A 20,683-nucleotide genomic window follows, 5' to 3' on the forward strand; every position below is an offset into this window, starting at 1 on the left:
GTCAAAATTTGTGTCGTCCTCTCTTCTCGGGACGTTTGTTTGTGATTTGCTCGACTCTTTGACTCTGCCGAACAGGCAGCAAACACGCCATTTTCCACGAAGCCAATCGCCCCTTTGTGAGACACGCGAAACCACTACTCTTTCACAGCATTCTTCTCAGCAACAATATTCCAATGTACTTTCCTCCTCGTTGAACTAGCAGAAGCCATGGCAGACACAATTACCATCCTTGTCGCCACTGACAACCATGTTGGAGCCCACGAACGAGACCCGATCCGAGGTGACGACTCCTGGAAGACGTTCCATGAAATCATGTGTCTGGCCAAAGATCGGGATGTTGATATGGTCCTGCTCGCCGGTGACCTCTTCCACGAGAACAAACCCTCACGAAAGTCTATGTACAATGTCATGCGGTCCCTGAGACTGAACTGCTTGGGTGACAAACCTTGCGAGCTCGAAATGCTATCCGATGAGTCGGAACATTTCGACACCACGTTCGACCATGTCAACTACGAAGACGCCAATATCAATGTTGGAATCCCCGTTTTCTCCATACACGGGAATCATGACGACCCAACCGGGGAAGGCCACTACTCTGCTCTAGACCTGCTAGCTGTTTCTGGACTGATCAACTACTACGGGAAAACACCTCAGAGTGATAACATCGTGGTCAAGCCGGTTTTGATACAGAAAGGCCGCACGAAGCTAGCCCTGTACGGCCTCTCCAATGTCCGGGATGAGCGCCTGCATCGAACCTTCCGGGATGGCAAGGTCAAATTCCACCGACCGAGCAAGCAGATGGGCGATTGGTACAATTTGATATGCGTTCATCAAAATCACCATGCACATACAGAAACATCATATCTGCCCGAGAACTTTCTGCCAGACTTTCTGGATCTGGTGATCTGGGGCCACGAGCACGAGTGTGATATCGAACCCAGACTGAATCCAGAAATGAACTTCAAGGTTATGCAACCAGGGTCCTCTGTTGCTACCTCTTTGATCCCAGGCGAAGCCGTCCCTAAAAAGGTTGCAATCCTGACGATCACTGGGCGAGACATGACATGTGAACCAATTCGGCTGAAAACAGTCCGTCCGTTTGTCTACAAGGACATCACGCTCGCCGCAGACAAAGACGCTGTTCGGATTGCTAGATCCAAAGACGATCATCGTGCAGAGCTGACCCGCCACATGATCAAGATTGTGGACAGGCTAATTGAGCAAGCCAGGGAAGAATGGTCAGAGGCGCAAGAAGAAAGACAATACCCAGACGAGGAACAGGAAGAATGCCCGTTGCCCTTGATTAGACTGCGCGTTGAGACGACCTCGGCCGACGGCATCGGCAAGTTTGATATTGAGAATCCCCAACGCTTTTCCAACAGGTTCATTGATAAGGTCGCCAACACCAATGATGTGGTCCAGTTCCATGTCAAGAAAAAGAACGCAGCGGCACGCGCAGCTCGAGATGCACAGGCAGATAAGGAGATCATGGCCAAACTTCAAGGTCTGGAGACCATCCGAGTCGACAAACTCGTCCGAGAATTCCTCCAAGCCCAATCCCTCACTATCCTCCCTCAAAATTATTTTGGTGACGCTGTGAATCAATACGTGGAGAAGGATGACAAACACGCCATGGAAATGTTTGTGAACGAATCACTCGCGGATCAAATCAAGCACCTCGTCAGACTGCAAACCGACGCGAATGATGCCGACGACGACGACGAAGACCTGGCGACCCAGATCCAAGAGCAGCGTGCGAAGATGGAAGAGATGTTTGCGAAGGGCATGCTCAAGGTGTCCAAGAACAAAGCTAGGTTCAAACCTCAGCCGGCCGACTGGGATAGTGATAACGATGGCCCATGGGAGGATAACCCTGCTGCTTTGCTGCGCGATTCAGAGGATTTGGAAAGTAGAAACGGGGACGAAGACGAAGACGGTGAAGGGGCAACATCTGCACCAAGAACAACAGCAGCAGCCAGGGGACGAGGAAGAGGAAGAGGTGGTCGAGCTGGTTCAACGGCAACGACCACCGCTCGCAAGGCGACAACCACAGCGAAGAAAGCCGCCGCAACGACAACCGCTTCACGAGCGCGGAAGCGGGCAATCTCAGACGATGAAGACGATGTAGAAGAGGACGACGACATCATCATGGAGGACAATGACGAGGAAGACGACTCTCAAGCCATGTTTGTGCCTGAAAAGCGCAAGACCGCCGCAGGTACGCGAGGGCGCAGCGCAACATCAGCAGCGGCCAGCACCACGACAACCCGAGCCGGAGCCAGAACGAAACCGACCTCCTTCGCATCATCAACGCCGGCGACGAAAAAGCCACCTGCTCGTGCAGCGGCTTCGAAGCAGAAACAGTCGACCCTCAGCTTCACCATGTCGCAGAACAGTATATTGGGGAATGGACGGAGCACGGGTGGGAGCCGGAGTCAGAGCCACGAGCAGATCGATGATGATGATGATGACGATGACGACGATGCATTTGAGCCCGCTCCGCCAACCAGAAGAAGACGATGAATGCTCGTCGTATACGCCGCGTAACCGCCATCTTCTCACGGCAGCGTCCGATCACGCATGTACTCGGTAATCTCAGGACGTAGGTACATCTTGACTGCTATGCCTATGGGGAGAGTTGAGGAGAAAAGTTCAGAGCAGCATATCCCAGAGTATTGTTTGCAAACTACGTGTCGCCTCAACTCCCCAACAAAAAGTTACCATGGTGTGTCAAAGCGAGGTATCACAACGGAGCCTTCTGGTAGAATCGTCAACTTCGGAGAGCAGATGGCTATAATAACCATTGTTCATCGTTTTGGCTTGTGTCTGGTATTCACCTCGCTCTGTATCTCGTACACTAAAGAAGGGTCGACGTGCGTCTCTAGCGTCTTCAAGCTCGGCACAGCTCAGCGCCCGTCGTGTCATGCTCATTCTTTCTTCCCATCTTCCTTGCCCGCAGGTGTCGAGGAAGCGCTGGGAGCGCCCTCAACTACCGCTAAGCCCCCAGCAGCAGCACCAGTAGCACCAGCGGTTGTATTTGCATTTGTTTGTCCACCCCCCGCGCCACGTCTGCCACCTCCAAAGTTTCCTCTACCACCGCGCTGCCCTTGTTCCCGCCCTGACCCTGACCTGACCCGCTCCCACCACCACCACGGGCGCCCTCTTTCTTTCCCCCACTGTTCCCACGTCCACCCGTACGAGCACCGCTTCCGCCACCTCTAGAGTTGCCTCGTGGTGCAGTTGGTGGCGTCGCTGAGGTTGGCGTTGTTGGGGCAGGCTCAATCGTAGCTGCGCTGGTGGATGTCTCAGCAGCAAGCGTCTGTGCAGCGTTTGGTTTGGGTGAATTCACAGTCGCTGGGGCCGCAGCAGGGGATGCAGTCCTTGTTTTCCCCTGCCCAGAGGTTGCTTGATTTTGACTGCCACCACTTCCACCTCCACCCCCTCCTCCGCGTTTGCTTTGTTGGCTATGATGCGACTTGTTCTCCAACACAACGACTTGACCCTGCGCGACTTTGACTGGGCTGGCTGCCATCGCCTTTTTCAACGCCTCAGGGTCTTGAAAGTCGACATAACCTAATCCCTTTTTTTTGTCGATCTCACAGCGTGTGATTGCCCCGAATTCCTTGAAGACCTGTTGTAGGAGGTCCTCCGTGATGCCCTGAGACGGGTTTGCGTGCTTGAGGAACGCGGATTTCGCGCCTGTGGTGGGCTGCTGAGAAGACGAGGTTTTGGATTGACGTTGATTGGCTGTTGGTCGGCCCGACGACGCTGACGCTGCGCCAGATGGTTCTGATTTGGTAGACGTAGTGTTTGGAGTGCGTGAAGCGCGTGGGCCGGTTGGAGGAGCCGCAGGCGAAGCGGTTGTAGGTGTGACTGGCTTGGACTGCTCTGTCGAAGGTCCTGAAGACTTGGAAGTGGTAGAAGTAGACGGTTTTGCGGCTGAGGATGAAGTCATTTTGTCGTTTGCGGTAGCTGTATTTGATGGAGACTTTGGGGTGCGTTGCGAGGTGTTTTCTTTTGCTAGCAGTCCCAAATCCCGTTGCAGCATTCGAGCAGCAGCCCTTCCGCTGTCTCGCTCTCGATTTCGCTCTCGTTTCGCAGGTGTGGTAGCAGGTGCTGATGCCGCGCCTACGCCTGGAGTTGCTGGAGACTGTGGTCGAGGATCCTTTACTGATGTCTGTTTACTCTCGGATTTCGTGGATGCCGTCTGCTTTCCTTGTGAAGCAGGTGCCGATTTATTGGTCGACTTCACTCCATCGTGGGTGGCTTTGGCGACACGGTCCTTTTCCTTCTCTGTAGAGTTGGGGGTATTCTTGCCCTTGATAATAACAGTCGGAGTGCGCTCACTCTTAGTGGGCTTCGCCTCCTTACTTTCCCGCTTCGCTGCTTTGGCCTGGGCAGCTTCCTTGGCCTTGTTGGCCTTCTTCTCTTTGATATATTGGACCAGCGGAGTGACAGTGATCGTGTCCGCCTTGATGTCAGTAGCTTCGGCTCCATTTGGCGCTGGTTTATTGATGGGTTCAGTCAGACTTTGCAGGAAATCGATGAATTCTTGGTCCTGATCAATGGTGCCTTGTCTGCCATCATGTCGGACGCGAGGAACGGGCATCTTGTTGTAGGGTGCAAATTCGAGTGATGGTGGTCCCAGCAGACAAGGATCTCTGGTGGTGTTTTTGGCATCCTGGAATGATGATTCTCTGACCAATTTAGATAAAACGTCTAGCAGTGTTTGTTCCTTGACTTTGAGATAAGCTCTGGCTGGTCGAGAGGGTTTTGCTGGACTGTGTTCGGTCAGTGAGATATCAATCTGTTTCTAGAGGCAAAGCACAGTACTCTTTTGAGACCTTCCCGTCTTTGTACGCCGCCCACTCTACTTTGCCGTTACCGACTTTCCAGTCATCGCCCAGAGTGGCCCAGAATTCAGTCTCGGTTAGTCCAGGAGGCAAGCGGCGGACGATCAGTCTAAGTCTTGGTGCTGGCGTTCTAGGTGATGATTTAGATGCGGACTGAGCAGTTGCATTCTTCCTGGTCGCAGCGTTCACAGGCAGGACACCTGCTGCTGCGCGACTCTTAGAGTGACCAGACATTTGTTGTAGGATTTTGAGTCGAAAGTGAAAAAACAATGAGAGAACCTTGTCTGTTTGTATGAGACCGCGAATGAGTCACCGTAGGCCCGCTATTCATCGAGAGACAATAGCAGCATATCATTCATGTGACCGCCAGTGAATGAACAACATGGTCAATAGTGAATACAGAATGATGGGAGGGGCGTTCGCTTTCCCATAAATATCGGCCCTCCCACCCTTCTCGGAACGGATTTACTTTTTGCCGATTTTAGACGCTCACGTGCCGCGATGTCTACCGCGGCGACCCCGTCGCCAACAACTCCCTCCTCCCACTCCACCACCACAGGCCGCAATTTGGACGCCGCCATAGAGACGGCGGTCGTTCCAGAAGCATTCCCCGTCTTCGAAGAAGACTCTCTTGAGGGTTCGCCCTCTTCACCGCCTTGTCCCTCCCCCTCCCCCTCCATCCGCCGCCGTTCTCGCCAAGTCAACGAGAACGACCGCCGCGCCTTCTTCGGCTTGCCCAAGCCGAAGGTATTTAACTACGTCGACCTCGTCAAGGCCCTGCGAATTCCCCCTGCCCCCGGCTATCTGCCAAAAGCCCCAACCAGCCAGTTGGGCACTGATTCTACGTACGAACGGGCAGATCCAAGCCAGCTCACCTCTCTCTCACCGGCGCCATGGGCGCAATTAAAGTCCCAGTCCCAGGGCCAGCACGCCTCAAGCGATCAGCAGGACCCGACGAGTGGCTCGAAGCAGCAAAAAATTGCAAGTACCTCTCAGAATACCACATGAAGCAGCTCTGCGAGATTGTCAAAGAGTTCATGATGGAAGGTTTGTCATCCAGTGCCACAGTCTTCTGAGCTGCAATTGACCGTATTACCAGAATCAAACATCCAACCCGTTTCTACCCCTGTCACGATCTGCGGCGATATCCATGGTCAATTCTATGACTTACTCGAACTTTTCCGAGTCGCAGGGGGCATGCCTAATGAATCGGCGCCCGAAACACCTGTTACGCCCGCAAATATCATCACTTCCGCAGACATTGAACCGCCTTCTACCATCACAGACCCGAAACTCAAGAAGAAACTGAAACTGGGAGGATCCGAACACCCTGATACGCCAAGCGAAAAGAGCAGTGAGATCAGCGACGCTGAAGAGATACCCTCATCACAACAATCCGAGATTGAGGACGAGAGATCAGAATCTGGAAACATCATCTCACGCAAACAAAACGCAAATTTCATCTTTCTTGGAGACTACGTTGATCGTGGATACTTCTCCCTTGAAACACTCACACTTTTACTTTGCCTCAAAGCGAAATACCCCGATAAAATCACCCTGGTCAGAGGAAATCACGAATCGCGCCAGATTACCCAAGTGTACGGCTTCTATGAGGAGTGCGTGCAGAAATATGGAAACACTTCAGTATGGAAAGCCTGTTGCCAAGTCTTCGATTTCATGACACTAGGAGCCATAGTAGATGGCAAAGTTCTGTGTGTACACGGTGGCCTCTCCCCAGAAATCAGGACTCTCGATCAAGTCCGAGTTGTCGCACGAGCACAGGAAATTCCGCACGAAGGCGCGTTCTGTGACCTTGTATGGTCAGACCCCGAAGATGTTGAAACATGGGCAGTATCACCTCGAGGAGCCGGATGGCTGTTTGGAGATCGAGTTAGCCAGGAATTCTGCCACGTCAACGGACTCAACCTCATTGCAAGAGCACATCAACTCGTCAACGAAGGCTACAAATATCACTTCAAGAGTCAGGACGTGGTGACAGTATGGAGCGCCCCAAATTACTGCTACAGATGTGGAAACCTGGCATCAGTATGCGACATTGGCGAAGACATGAAGCCAACCTTTAAGCTTTTCAGCGCTGTCAAGGATGAGCTACGACACGTTCCACCATCAAGAGGTGGACGGAATGAATATTTCCTTTGAGGTTGATGACGATAGGACAGTTGGCCAGGTAGTGCCAGGAAGGATGGGATGAGCTTGGAACGGGTGAATGGTGATTGCTTGGGGCTCTGGTGCCAGATTTCATGAATTCCAGCATAGCGAGGGCGTGAAGGAGGGCTCATGCGTGCATGTAACAAATATCCAGAGAGCTGGTTATAGAGCTGGCTTAGAAATGATGATGCTGTATCTCAGTGCTTCTTGTTCTCACACCAATCGGACTCCTGCCGATTGACTCGGACGAAGCGCGGCAGCCTTGTCCGAGGGCTGCTCTAGTTGTCAAGGTTGTCTACTCCAAAATTGGAGATGCGCATGTCGCAAACTCCGATCTCGCAAGTCAATAGTACATAATCTCGCGCACCCGGCCTTCCTAACATATACAGAAAACCATGCAACGGACATGCGAAGGTCAGCTATCTGCCTCTTCCGGCAATCCCTGAAATGTGGCCAGATCAATCTCATTCAGATCCAGAATGGGACTTTCTACAAAGAACATCCATCGGTCGATCGTCATGACTCATCCTCAAACCCACCTCTGTTCCCGAACCTGACATTCGAGCTGCCTGCGACGGTCCAAGACAAAGCTCGCCCTGTTGAGAGGACAAACGAGCATTGGGCCGTCATCAGTGCATCGGACGGCGCAACATTTCTCGAGATACTACGGGGTTCACACATCTGTTTGCCGCCTAACGCGAGGTCGTACCCTTACTTGGCCTCTGCCTACATCGATGACCAGAAGGACCACCGACTTCGTGTCCCTTCACGCGCGATTCAGTATGTGGGCTTCAACAGCGCAAAAGGACAAGTGGCTGGGGGATCAGGAGGGGTAAGAGGCGCATACCTCAGTGCTCGCTATGAGAGTCGACGGGAGGAAACAGATTGGACCGTCCTGCAATATCTCAAGGGCGACACAGAGCTCAATCCTGGACAAAAAGCCCCAGATGGTGGCGTTGACAGCCATCTCCTTGACAAAGTCATCTCGGATCTTCGTTTGGGGAAGTTGACAAACATGCCAGTGAGCAACCTCAGCAATGGACAAACAAGACGCGCGAGGATTGCCAAGGCATTACTGGGGAGACCACTCCTTCTCCTGCTCGATGAACCGTTCATGGGCCTTGATCCTCCTACGTTGGTGACCCTGTCACCTATGTTGAAGAGGCTGGCATATCAGTCGACACCGCTTTTGATGCTCGGGCTACGTCCTCAGGACCCAATCCCGGATTGGATAACCCATCTGGTCGTGCTTGGCCATAACCATACCGTGGCATTGATGGGTGAAAAAACCAAAGTGCTGTGGGACATACGTAGGTGGGTGAATCTGGTCTCTGCAACGGATGTTTCAGCTGCGGACCAAAAGGTTGTCGATCGAATCACGAGGGACTATGGCCTTCCGTTGACTGGCGTCACCGGCGATGTGTTGAGCGAGACAGGTATATCAAGACATCCAGAAATGCTTGAGGATCCCAGCCCTGCTCTGGACGCCCAAAAGGAAACTGGACGTTCTCTCGAGCGCGATATGGAGACAGAGAAACATGGCCGACAAAGTCTCAGCAAGTTACTCCAACGTGCCATTGCCGCAGCTCCCACCCCGTCCTCTACACCTACCCCGGAACCCAGTGGATCGTCTCACCAGTCAGGAGAGTCCTCGTCATCTTTGGGGGGCGACAGGGACAGACAACTGGGTGACCCTCTGATCGAACTCACTTCTATCGTTGTCCAGTACGGCTCTAAAACCGTTCTCGGCCATCCTCCCCCACAGCCAGGTCACAGCACTCCGGGTTTGAACATGACAATCTACGCCGGCACACGTCTCGCGCTCCTCGGCCCCAACGGCTCCGGGAAAACCACGCTCCTCTCACTCCTGACTTCGGACCACCCGCAGTCCTACTCCCTGCCGATAAAGTTCTTTGGGCGCACAAGATTACCTGATCCGGAGCGGGGGGTTTCCGGGTTGAGTCTGTGGGAGATCCAGAGTCGTATAGGACATTCATCTCCGGAGATTCATCAGTTCTTTCCCAAGCACCTCACCGTGAGGAGAGTGCTGGAGAGTGCATGGGCAGAGACGTACGCAGGAAAGCCGGATCTCACCGCGGAACGAAACGCCTTGGTGGAACGTTTCCTCAGGTGGTGGGAGCCTGAACTCCGACAAGACGCGGTTGATGGTGATGCTTCCGGGTTTAGTAGTGGTTCAGATCTCAGCTGGGCGACCGACAAACAAGTCCACGCGTTCGGCCAGCTGCCATTCTCTGCCCAAAGGCTTCTCCTCCTTCTTCGTGCTCTCATCAAGCAGCCCGATATAGTCATCTTGGACGAAGCCTTCTCAGGTCTATCTGCAGACACGAGGGACAAGGCCATGTCGTGGCTCGAGTTTGGCGAGGACAAGGCACCACCGACACCGAAGAGCGCAATCTCTCCTCGACAACCCCAGGCTGGTGGTGGTAACGTTGCAGATTCTCCAGCTCAGGCGTCGCAGAATGTCCGGTTCCCAGGTCTCACGCCCGACCAGGCCCTCGTCGTGGTCAGCCACGTCAAGGAAGAGATCCCCGACTGTGTCGACGAGTGGCTCCGGCTTCCAGGCGAGGAGGAGGTCTTGGAGAGCGGCCGGGGCGTCGAAGGCGGTCGCACGCCCGAGCGAGCCTGGGTCAAGTCCCAGGAGGGGTGGATGAAGGTCTGGGGGTTGTAAGGAGGTATCTACGAATAGTGCCTGGTACCTGGGTGTCTAGTATCTAGTTGGGATACCTTGTCCCCTACGTACCGCTGTAAAGAGTACTCGTGATCTATATACGACATATATACATATCCATTCTCATATACATGTACATACATAGACAAAGAAACAGGCGAAAAATATCCCCTACCTTTTCATCTGCCTCATGAGAGTGAGTACGCTGGACCTCATGAACCTCGCATTTCTGTATCTCGGGGATGCGGCCTTAGCTTCCTCGCCATCGTTTTCTCTCAAAAGTCTACAAAACCATGCCCTCTCGCCCTTGTGGGAATGTTTTCAGTAGGCGCACACGCTTTTACGGTATGTCACGTATTCTTGTTGGTCCTTGCTGCCCCCAAACACACAGACACACGCACACACACATACTATCGAATCGGTCACTAATCACCAGTGTCGACGTCGGTCAACTACCAGTCTTGCTGCAGCCTCGGGCACGCTCGCTGATGGGTGGCTGGGTGGGCTGGTGTCACGACGAAACCGAAAGATCATGTATGCTGTGTCAAAAAGGGGGTTCCATTTTCTGTTTCTGTTTCCAGAGGTACAGGCAACTTGACCTGCGTTCCCTCGTCTGTCACCTGTCGTCAGTCGCCAAACGGCCGACACACCTTGTATTATATATATATAAGTAGCTACAAGATTTTCAAGAACTGTGGATACACAATTTGCAATGGGCGTCGATGAATATACCTCAAGAGTCGTCACGGGTCGTTGATACATGGCCAAACAAGAACAACTTTTTCTTGAAATCCATCATCCTAGGTCGCTTGCGAACACAAAACAAAAGGTATCGCTGGGAAGAAGAAAGTCAGTCAAGGAGATAAAAAAACATCCTCCTGAGCTATACCCAAAGCCCATCCATCCATCCATCTGTCCGTCCGTCCGTCCATGATCTGGCGAATTATTCTTGACATACGGAAAACCTGGCGCGTTTATTCATCCGTGTCCATCCCCGGTCAATCTCGTATGCTACTCGATCGATCCGGAATCATGTGAAAGGGAATACTGTATGCCGAGCTGTTGCTTGCCTGGCTTCGTTGGCTGGCCTGCCGGCGCAAGATGCGTTCTTTCATTCCAGTCACACTGCCGGGGAGCTGTTGCTGAGGCGTGTGCTGCTGGGTCGGCGTCGGTGTCTGTTGCCTGTCCGTATCTTCAGTCATGGGAGGCCGAATAATCGATTGACGCGGAGAAGAGACAGGTATTGGAAAGTTCGATAAAGAAACCTCGCCTGGACTTGGTGGCTGATATTGTAGATTGTGGTGGATAGGATGTCCATTGAGGCGAAGAGGTGGTGGCAAGTGTAGAAGATGCTTTGGACTCTCTAGGTCATTGATGATGGACGGACCAGGTCCATTCAGATCAGCCTCCGCTCTCTGCTTCTCCTTTGCTTTCCCCCCACCCACGTCGGTTTGGACGGTGTTACGGGTTGATTTCTTTCTCCGAGCTTTTCCACCTTCCCTTTCGTGCGACACCGTCGTCCATTGATGATGAGAAGTTGGGCTTCTACCGTCCTCAAGCCGTCTGTCAGCCTCGCCCATCGCATCTGTCGGGGTGGGTGAGTGTCTGACCTGTGAAAAGATAGATGACGGCGCGGCTGGTTTCCCGTCGCTAAAGGAATAGGCATGTTTCGAAGAGCCATGTCTGGTTGAGGGCGAATCTGGCACAGGAGTTGACTGGGTGAGGAAATTCTCGTTCAAACTATGCTGGAGCCGAATAAGAGCTGCACGAGCCTCAGCTTGCTTTTGGGCATATTCTCTCTCGTCAAATGTCGACTGGTACCCCAGGGCAGAGCGAAGTCGCTCCTTGGCAGGGTCACTGTCAATATACAGGTTACTGCTCCCCGGCCACGTCTCAGTCATAAGCTCTGTTGGCGGCATGGCGAGGCCGTTGCTCTTGACTTCTACTTCTTCAGGGACACTTGTCAGCATTGATCTGCCAGGAGTGTTTGCAAATTCCCTAGTGCTCACACTGGGAGGACGAACCGGATCACCCATTCCAGTCGAGTTTAGACTTTCTGGGGTCTTGTGAATGTATGCACGAGGTGATGGTAAGGGTTCGAGATCGTGGTCAGGCTCGAATGACGCAGTCGCCGACGGCTCTTGTACCAAATGTTCGACGGCCTTCCCGATCTCGCTCACATCAAGATTTCTGTTCCCGTCCCCTTTGTTCGATCTCGAGGTCTGTCTCTCAGCCTCTTTAACGTAGTGTCTTGAACGGTGATCGGGCTTCCGCTTGTTTTGCTGTGCTGGCTGCTTTGAGTGCGGAGCAACTCTGTTCTCGTTCTGTTTATTTTGCACTTCAATCGGCTCAGGGCTCACTTGAGTTTGACCTGTCTGGTCAGAAGTGATTGGCGGTTCTAAAACAACACTTGCGCGAGGTGATGCAGATACAATAGTGGTGATGGGCGAAAAGCCGATGGCAAAATGAGAACGAGGAGGATATTCTGACCTGGGCAATTCTGAACGCGGCTCTGACTGCGGTGGTCGAGATTGTGGACTATCAATCACCACTGCCTGTTCTATCTCAATAGGCGAATGGTTTGTTGTTTCGGTCGTAGTGGTGTCCGTTCTCCCATCTTCGGTGGACGGACCAGATACAGTGGCTCCCTGTACTTTCCGTGTCGTATCGACTTTCGCATGTTCTAGAACAGGAGAAGAGCTGTAATTTGATGGAGGAGTGTCCTCGGAGAAAACCTCTGGATCATTTACGGTCAAATCCATGATTTTTCGATTGGGGAGATTAATCGCTCGCTTCACAGAAGACGCGTTGCTTAAGTTTGAGGGTGAGCGTACTGAATGACTGTAGCTTGGGGATTCCGTTGAGCGGTCTGGGAATGTGACAACCCCTTGCTGGTGCGGTTGGAATGGTTCATTGGACTTCACTTGTGTCACTTCCGAGGCTGAAAGCTGGTAGTTGCTGAGAGCACCACTTGGGAAGATAGGCGAAGGAAATTCCCCGGAGCCCCTGCTTTGATGGCTGGTCGGAACCGTGTGTGGGCTGTGGGCCAGCATAGGGTCGCGAGAACTGCTTGCTAGTGTTGTCGTTGGGCTTGTCATAGTTTGCGTCTGACGGGGATCTTCGATACTGTGTCTCGAGGCTGGTAATTCGTGCAGCAGTCCTTGAGAGTCCCAAGATCGGTCACTTTGATGTCGAGAATGTGATCCAATCGAACTATGGACATTGTGGTTGTGCCTCGAGAAAGGTCGCTCCACAGACTTTTGAGGCGAATGCGAATAACTGTTCAGTGGGCTGTTTATTCCTTTCAACGGAATAGTCGATTGGCTGCCGTTAAACCCATTTTGAGGGGCAGAAGGAGAGCTGTGGATACTACCGCTCCCAGGGAGACTCGGATAGGCATTCCTGGCGGCGACTTCTTCTTGAAATTTCGACGAAGATACGTACTGATGGGTGCCTTCGAGAGCGACTCGAGCCAAATCTAGATTCCGTTCGGCCACATCTTCATTGTAGCCAGGCTTCGACTTTGGGCTACTCGGGTTGGAGAGGGAGAAGATGTCGACGTAGCGAGGGGTTTTAGGTCGTACCTGGTCTTTGGGATATCTATCTGCATGTTGCGGGTATTCCTGGTCTGATTTGACAACGGCGTCAGCTGCCAGGTTGACGGCATTCATGAGGCTGCCGCTTCCATCCGTGCCTGGGCGTGACCAAGAAGTCGAGGGCCTTGCGACGGCTCCAGCCAACGCTGGCTGGACCCTATTGCTTCCATTCTGCTTGTATTGTGCGTCGGTCGAGGCATTCCGGGCGTGGTTCGCGCGGGAGGTTGTAGTGAGTGACCGGAGGGCATGGTCAGTGCTCTGGCTCTTCCTCAAGCTCCCAACTCCCGTGTCTTGTCTCCCGTCATTCCCTTTGCTCTTCCGCCGGGTCCATAACTTTTTCAAACCGCTTTCCATATTGGTATCATAGAATCATTCCGGCAGCCGCAGCAGCAGATTTGTCTCCCACTCATGTATGTCTCACGGATAGATGCCGTGCGTTCTCCACCACGCATATCAGATATGAATGTAATGAGGACGACTACCGAGCCTGGAACCAAATAATGGAAGCAGACTTTCGGTAAGGTGCAGGATTGGGAGGTAAAGATCGACGTGTGCGTAGACCAATGTCCGAATTGTCGGGCAGAGGCAAGGATAGCAGCTGGTGTCCGCATGCACTTAGGGACCAGATTCTCGCGGGCAGGTTGATCTCATCTTTTCATGACTCCTCACATTGCCGGGTGCAAATCAAGTCAAGAGTAGTGGGTGGCTCGAACTAGACGGGATAATGCTCCCAAAGTGCTTTTGATCGCACCTTGACCGAGGCTGTAGGAGAACACGAATGTGTACCGGGGTACAAAGTTTATAATGCCATCGAAGGCAGAATGGCACTTAAATCGCAATGGATGTCATCGAAGGGTTCCGATGAGCAGACAAGTTACAGGATAGCAATGGGGGGGTTGGCAGCATGCACAAACCGGGACGATGGAGCTGCCAGGCGAGTAATAGCATTTCGCTGCTCCTATTAGGTGCCTATCCCCACTCGCAGTCGACGCCGTTGAAGCTCTGATCTGGCGGATGGCTTTTACCCATCCATGCTCTAAAGGTCGTTGGGTGGAACCGGGCGCCTGTTTTTGGCCTCTCGCCTTGGGTGATCAGCCGCCACGCAATGTCCCGTTTCTTCGCCGGGCTGCGAGGGGAGCTGCAGTGGCTGGAATTTCCCTTGACTAGAAACGAAGCGAACCACCAGATCGACGCCTACGAACGCTGCCATTCTTTTCACTTTCTTGAGGCCCCCAATTGTGTCCAAACGTCTGCCTTTTCCGTCATCATCCCTCTCGAATCGGCCTATCCAGGCGTATCAGTACCACCTCGGGCGCTACCAGATCAAGGTTGACAGGTGGGACACTTCGCGATACCGTAGGCTCTGGCCAAGAGGAGGGGGAAATAGCTGATAGGGTCGTTTTCCTGGGGAATCGAGTGAAGTCGGCGAAACCTTCTTATCGAGAAAGTGTCCGGAGGAGCGGTTCCAGTCAATGCACTTTTACCCACTCAAGAGCGCTGCCAGCCAACAAGAGGTACATTAGACGTCGGGGGACACCTTTGAAGTGTCCGAGCGCAGCCGGGGGCCCCTGTCGTGCCTGCAAAAGCTGGTCCCTGGGGCATGGGATTTCGTTGACTTGGCCCAACCACTCAGTTACCTGACCGCCTCGTTGGATTTTGTGGATATCGCCAGTCACAGACCAGCCCAGCAACATTCCTACGTGTACTCGGGACCTAGCGTCATACCTTGTACTTACAGAGAGCCTTGCTGGTCAGAGAGTAGGTAAGTTGGGGGCTCGTCTTCTGCGACACCACTAACTGTTGATAGGTTGCCATGGACGGAGGGTCCAATCTACCAACGGAGCCCATTGGCAGGGGTTCTTGCGAAAATAATAGTGCGCGAGAAATTGAGTGATTGTCTTTCAGGTCTCAGATACCCATGCACGCTATTTAGAAAACACGGGGAAGTCATTGCTCGATCAAGCTTGTTCTCGAGCCCCCAAGGCGAAACTGCACCAGGCACACCCTGTGGCCATCTTGCTTTTGATCGAGTACCGGGTACGAGTGACAGCCAAGCAGCAAGACGACGGCGCCTCGGCACGTCTCGATGAATTTATTCCTGTTAGTCTCCGGACATGGAGTTCCCAACTGGCCTCTCGACGACCGTCGCGCTTCCTTTTCCTTCAAGTACTGGAGTACTCAGTCGCGAGCACCAAATGCCTTGTCATAATCCGTCAAGGTGAATCGATATCGCATCTTATTTGCCGCAACGCGAGACACCGCCTCTGCACATCCTTTCTCTGAAATGGGCAGGGTCTCAACCATGGGGAAGAGCTGCTTCTCGGCGGCTAATTTCAACATGGCCAGGGCCTCAGGTCTGTTACCGATATGGCTTGCGCCAATGGAGCTGCCGTTGCTCATAAACATCTGGGCTTTCAGTGGCGGAAGGGCTTCGTCCGGCAGACCGACTTGATGGAATGTGGCATTGACCTTGCACAGCGACAAATACTCTTGCAAATCAAAAGTGTGGGTCATGTCGGCGGTATTGATCACAAAGTCAAAGGTAAAGGCGTATTTGTCTGCCCACCCCTTTTCGGTATTTGTCACAAACTCCTTTGCGCCCAGCTTGAGCGCATCTTCCTTTTTATTTGGGGAATGCGAGATGACTGTGACCTCTGCGCCCAGAGCATTCGCCCACATGACTGCGAAATGGCCCAAGCCGCCCAAGCCCACAACTGCCACCTTCTTACCCGGACCGACCCCCGCCCGTACGAGTGGACTCCACGTGGTCAATCCCGCACACAGCATGGGAGCGGCCAGATGTGAGGGTATAGCATCGGGAATGGGGAAGACGAAGTATTCGTGGGCGCGAATGTGCGAGGAGTAACCTCCCTGGGATATGGTCTCGTCCGGGTCGACCTCTTTTGGGTAAGGAGCACCATATGTGTCGACCAGGTGTGGGCAATAGTTCTCGTTGTCACTCTTGCACTGAGGGCATTTGAGGCAAGCCCAGATCTGAGCACCGACACCCACACGGTCGCCGACCTTGACTGTCTTTACGGCGTCTCCGACTTTGACTGCGTGCCCAACGACCTCATGGCCCACACAAATAGGCAGCGGAGCTTCACCCCATCCACCATTAATGGTGTGTACGTCCGAACCGCAGACACCACAGCACTCGATCTTGATATCAATGTCGTGGTCGCCAAACTTCTTGGGTTTGAACTGCGGTGCGGGTTAAAGAGGTTCCTGTCGGGGGTTCAAGGGGAAAATCTACCTCTTGTTTCTTGAATTCAGTCCATTTCTTCTGGTCCTCGATCATGAACCCTTCAAAGGTATCGGGGTAGCCCATGGTCGTGGCGTGGCTTGGTACGTCTTGCCGTTGGTAGGTCAATTTGAGGAGGGAAGGCGTTCACAAGTATTCAAAAAGGGTGGGCTGGAAGAAGAAAAAGATCTTTTTTTTTTTCTCTCGCCTCCGGGTTTTATTTTATTTTTATTTTTGAGTGGAAAAGAGAGAAAAAAACGGATTGAATTTATCCAGACGCAAAACACGCAACGCGCGCGGGGCAGAGTCCCAGTTGTCATTGGGAGTTTGACCGATGACATGACATGGGGTTGGGGGGAGTCGGTAAATAGGCTATGAATGATGCAAATCAATCATTCCACACACAAATCGTGACGTTATCGACAACGGACGGGGACAATCCAGCCCTCGACACCTATTAGATACCTACCTACTCTGTACCTACCTTAGGTATTGGATACCTACCCACCCCACAGCCGGAGTATACTGCCGCCATCGCCATCGCCGCCACCCTCGCCGTAGCCTTGGCCATCTGAGGATTCCAGAAGAGGATAGAGAGTTTTCCAACAAGTCCAAAAGCCACACGGGAGATGCGGAAGTGCTCCGGCGAATCATGCCCTCATTGGGCTGGTCCTGGTGCTGCGTCCAACTCGTCCAACCGGCCATCCTACCGAAGTTGACCGATTGATACCCCTCCTCTACACGTCTAGCCCATGTGCGAGGTACGCCTGCAGGCTCTCCTTCCTTGAGCGGACAGTGGCCTTTCAAGGCGCCTTGCTGCTGTCCGCTGGACAAGCATTTTCGGTATGTTGATACCCCGAACGTCTCGTCTCGGCCTCGTACTATATCGAGGGAGAGGAAACCATGCCCCCCCTCACTATCCCCCACGCCCCCAACCGGAACCCCAACAAAGAGACAGGAAAACAGCGATAGTGTACCACTCAACTAACAGCTACGAGGTACAAGTCAAGAATACTCGGTCAAAATCCTGTGATTATCACCATATGTTCCCATGTCTAAGAAGTAGTCGGACGATATCGTTATCTCAAGTATCTTTACAGTATTGTTACAGCTTCTAATCCGTTATATCCCACAGATCCGACAGCAATCACTACTCATCGTCGTCCTCGTCGCCGTCCACATAATTCACAGCCTTCTTCTTAGCCCTCCTACCGCTCAGAGTCCGCGTTGGTGCTCGCCGATTGACTTTGACAACTGCACTGACCTCCTCCGCGTCAGTAAAATCCGGCATCTCGAGGTCTGACTCCTTTTTCTGCTCGAGAGCCGAGTCTTGGTCGCTCGTACTCGGCGTCAACACCGTCTTATTTGTGCCCTTCTTATTCTTCATGCCAGTCCCCGAGCGAGGTGCCCGAACCGGCTTCTGCTTCTTCGTCTTCGCCACATCATACACACTCTGTGTTTTGGCAGCATTGGGCGTCGCCCTCGGAGTCGCATCCAAGCCGGCCAGCTCAGAAACAGTCGACTTGGCCGTGGACGCTGGCGTCTCTCCTTCTGCGGATGCTTCCCTCGCTGCCTGCCACGCAGCCTTTTCGGCCCGTCTCAGTGCCGCCCTCTCGGCTGTTGTCTTTGCTTTTGCTGGGTCTCGAGGCTTGACTTCTCGTTTCTTCGGTCGCAACCATTCCTCCATGCCTTGTGGCCAGTAGACGCGTCCTTCGGGACCACCCATACTGATCTCGGAATCTGGCACCAGAGGTGGCGGCTGTGCTTCCTCATCTGCATCGTCATCGTCGACGTCATTGGCGATCGGTTCTCCCTCATCTCCTTTGGACTGGCGCTTCTTTCTGGGAGTTTTCTTCTTCTTCGGAGGCTTCCATGGCCTATTTTCGTCGTTCCGCACGTAGGGGGTGATATCATTGAAAGTGTCAAACCCGGGCAACTTGAATACGCGCATCAATTCAAAGACAGCCTGTTCTTTGTCCTTGGCCTCGATCATCAAATCCATGTCCGGCGCACAGGGTGGTAGTGTTGCAGGGCGCGGATTATGTTTCCGCCGCTGTCGTGCAGTAATAGCCGATGGCACAGGTTCTGAATAGTGCATTTTCTGCGTGATGCCCTTTCTTGTCCACGTAGCTTTGATCCTGTTATAAAGGCTCATGATGTCAAGGGTACCTTCGCGAACTTTGTCTGCATCAAATACAATGTTGTGATGGTGGAAATCCAGAACAAGCGGAATATTGAGCTCCTCGCACACAGGCAGCAAATCATGCACACTGTAGCTAACATCATCATTCTCAAGAACTAGGCGGTCTTTGATCCCTTGTGGCAACTTAACATAGTTCTCCTTGAATCGAGCAATAGTGGCAGCCTTGTCGCCAAAGACTCCACCCATGTGCAGGATCATCACAGCGTCACGATTCAGCTGGCGCGGGAGCCTCAGAAGGTCCAGCATCTCGCAGTGGTAGTCTAGATCGCGTAGGGACGCTCGGATAACCTCTTTTCGCGGTGAGCCCAGCTGTGTGAACTGGCCCGGATGGGTCGTCAGCCGGTGACCGAGTTCAGCAGCCACGCGACCCGCTTCTGCAAGCACCTCTGAGGCGAATGGGCTAAGCTTGTACCCGTATATATCATGGCTGGCAAAGGGAAACATTTCAGACGACAACCGAAGGAACTTGATACCGTAGCGATCGTTCCAACGCAACATCTTGACAATGTCCCGTGCATTGGCGAGACCCAACGCTTCCACATATTCTTGCCCCAGCGCTATGTCCGCTGGTTGATCCTTGTCAGGACGATTTTTGGTGGGATGTTCTGGCAGCTTGGGGTCTTTCAGTGGATGGCGGTGCTCGAGTATCGAAGCGATACGACACGTGCGTGACGAGAATACTGGTGGATTTGCATTACGGAGATAGGTGTTCAGACAAGCATAACCCAGCCGGCCCTTCCAGGGTAATGGGAGGTATGAGCTGTTGACCGGGGGTGGCCGGGACAAGGCTTCCTTCAGCTCTTCGGGGTTAGCTTCCTCATCCCCTTCAGCTTCGGGATCATCTCTTTCTAGCCCATCCCCTCTCTTGACGGGAGCTGTCGGAGGGGCGACTGGTCTAGCATGTGCCGCAACAGGTTTGTCCACAGCTTCGACCTTGATCTTTCCCTTCCTACTTTTCGCAGTGTCAACTTCAGGCTGTTCTGCATCTGGCGAAGCACGTAAGGCATTCGGGCCATCCTCGATCATATCATTCGTGTCTGGATTAGTGTCGATCGCGACAGGGGCGGTGGCAGAGGCTCTCCGGGAACTAGTCCGTCGATTTGATGCAGAAGCGGGTGTGGTAGAAGTCACCAAGGTGGTGTTAGCTGCCCTCTTTCGTTTAGGCATCGCATACAGTGGTGAGGGCGAAGATCCTAGATGTAAACCATAGAGGGCGTGAGATCTAACTGTTGGGGGAATATAGTCTCTGCGATTCCCTTCCCAGCGTAAACACAGACGATTGAACAAATTGAACATGCGATGAATGTCTAGAGACTCTAAGCTTGACTCTAGGAGAGAAAAAAACCTACAATACATAATGTCCCTTGTATGGTGCAGTGGTGAATCGAGTACGAGGGACTGGCCAGCCAATTCTCTAATCACGACGTCATGACTTTTTGTGTCGTGTCTCAATGCGCACCTGCGCTTCTCACACGCGACTTTTCGAGATCGATTCACGCCTGCGGTGTTTTTCGATCTGGGAAAGGCACAACTCCGCACTTTCACCATCACCCGCCAATAATCAATCGTGAGCGCCTCATCTGCTAAGTGGCACACAGCGAGGCTTACTCCTTGCACCCATCGATCCATCGAGCCAACTGAGGGGTCTCGCCCACTGCAGGGATCAATAAACGGACAAGCTTAGGTGGAACAGCTGGTGACCACCTTCGCTACTCAGCGAACTTCTCCATCCCAGTGGCAAATGGCTGCTCTGATTTGTCCTACAAGAAAACAGTCTCAATGCTCCTCCGCCACCAAACCACGAACCTGCATCCGCCCAAAGGTCAAAACCGAGACCTCCTCCTCTTCCTCTAGGAATGGGCAGAACATCTTTAATTGTGGCGCAGAGTCAGTTGTGATTAATGTCTTCCTTCCGTCATTTGGATTCAT

General features: G+C 52.9%; 7 protein-coding genes across 7 annotated transcripts; 3 read left to right on the forward strand and 4 right to left on the reverse strand.

The window, feature by feature from the left end:
• Nucleotides 1–207: 207 nt before the first annotated feature.
• On the forward strand, nt 208–2,523 carry AYO21_09631 (DNA repair protein (mre11); the record flags this gene model as incomplete). The annotated part of the gene is made up of 1 exon (XM_022659561.1): nt 208–2,523. One exon carries the CDS (start codon nt 208–210, stop codon nt 2,521–2,523), a length of 2,316 nt encoding a protein of 771 aa, XP_022508115.1.
• A 472-nt stretch (nt 2,524–2,995) lies between these two features.
• On the reverse strand, nt 2,996–5,087 carry AYO21_09632 (hypothetical protein; the record flags this gene model as incomplete). The annotated part of the gene is made up of 2 exons (XM_022659562.1): nt 2,996–4,781; nt 4,834–5,087. The coding sequence occupies 2 exons, from the start codon at nt 5,085–5,087 to the stop codon at nt 2,996–2,998; spliced, it is 2,040 nt and encodes a 679-aa protein (XP_022508116.1).
• A 267-nt stretch (nt 5,088–5,354) lies between these two features.
• AYO21_09633 (serine/threonine-protein phosphatase) lies at nt 5,355–7,013 on the forward strand (the record flags this gene model as incomplete). The annotated part of the gene is made up of 3 exons (XM_022659563.1): nt 5,355–5,680; nt 5,713–5,900; nt 5,953–7,013. 3 exons carry the CDS (start codon nt 5,355–5,357, stop codon nt 7,011–7,013), a joined length of 1,575 nt encoding a protein of 524 aa, XP_022508117.1.
• Nucleotides 7,014–7,428: 415 nt separating this feature from the next.
• AYO21_09634 (hypothetical protein) lies at nt 7,429–9,711 on the forward strand (the record flags this gene model as incomplete). The annotated part of the gene is made up of 1 exon (XM_022659564.1): nt 7,429–9,711. One exon carries the CDS (start codon nt 7,429–7,431, stop codon nt 9,709–9,711), a length of 2,283 nt encoding a protein of 760 aa, XP_022508118.1.
• A 998-nt stretch (nt 9,712–10,709) lies between these two features.
• Nucleotides 10,710–13,661, reverse strand: AYO21_09635 (hypothetical protein; the record flags this gene model as incomplete). The annotated part of the gene is made up of 1 exon (XM_022659565.1): nt 10,710–13,661. One exon carries the CDS (start codon nt 13,659–13,661, stop codon nt 10,710–10,712), a length of 2,952 nt encoding a protein of 983 aa, XP_022508119.1.
• Nucleotides 13,662–15,485: 1,824 nt separating this feature from the next.
• AYO21_09636 (hypothetical protein) lies at nt 15,486–16,638 on the reverse strand (the record flags this gene model as incomplete). The annotated part of the gene is made up of 2 exons (XM_022659566.1): nt 15,486–16,511; nt 16,564–16,638. 2 exons carry the CDS (start codon nt 16,636–16,638, stop codon nt 15,486–15,488), a joined length of 1,101 nt encoding a protein of 366 aa, XP_022508120.1.
• Nucleotides 16,639–17,701: 1,063 nt separating this feature from the next.
• AYO21_09637 (UV damage endonuclease UvdE, variant) lies at nt 17,702–19,921 on the reverse strand (the record flags this gene model as incomplete). Its single annotated transcript, XM_022659567.1, has 1 exon — nt 17,702–19,921. One exon carries the CDS (start codon nt 19,919–19,921, stop codon nt 17,702–17,704), a length of 2,220 nt encoding a protein of 739 aa, XP_022508121.1.
• Between the last annotated feature and the right edge of the window lie 762 nt (nt 19,922–20,683).

The sequence above is a fragment of the Fonsecaea monophora genome (genome assembly GCF_001642475.1).
Source record: "Fonsecaea monophora strain CBS 269.37 chromosome Unknown Scaff98, whole genome shotgun sequence".
Taxonomy (NCBI): domain Eukaryota; kingdom Fungi; phylum Ascomycota; class Eurotiomycetes; order Chaetothyriales; family Herpotrichiellaceae; genus Fonsecaea; species Fonsecaea monophora.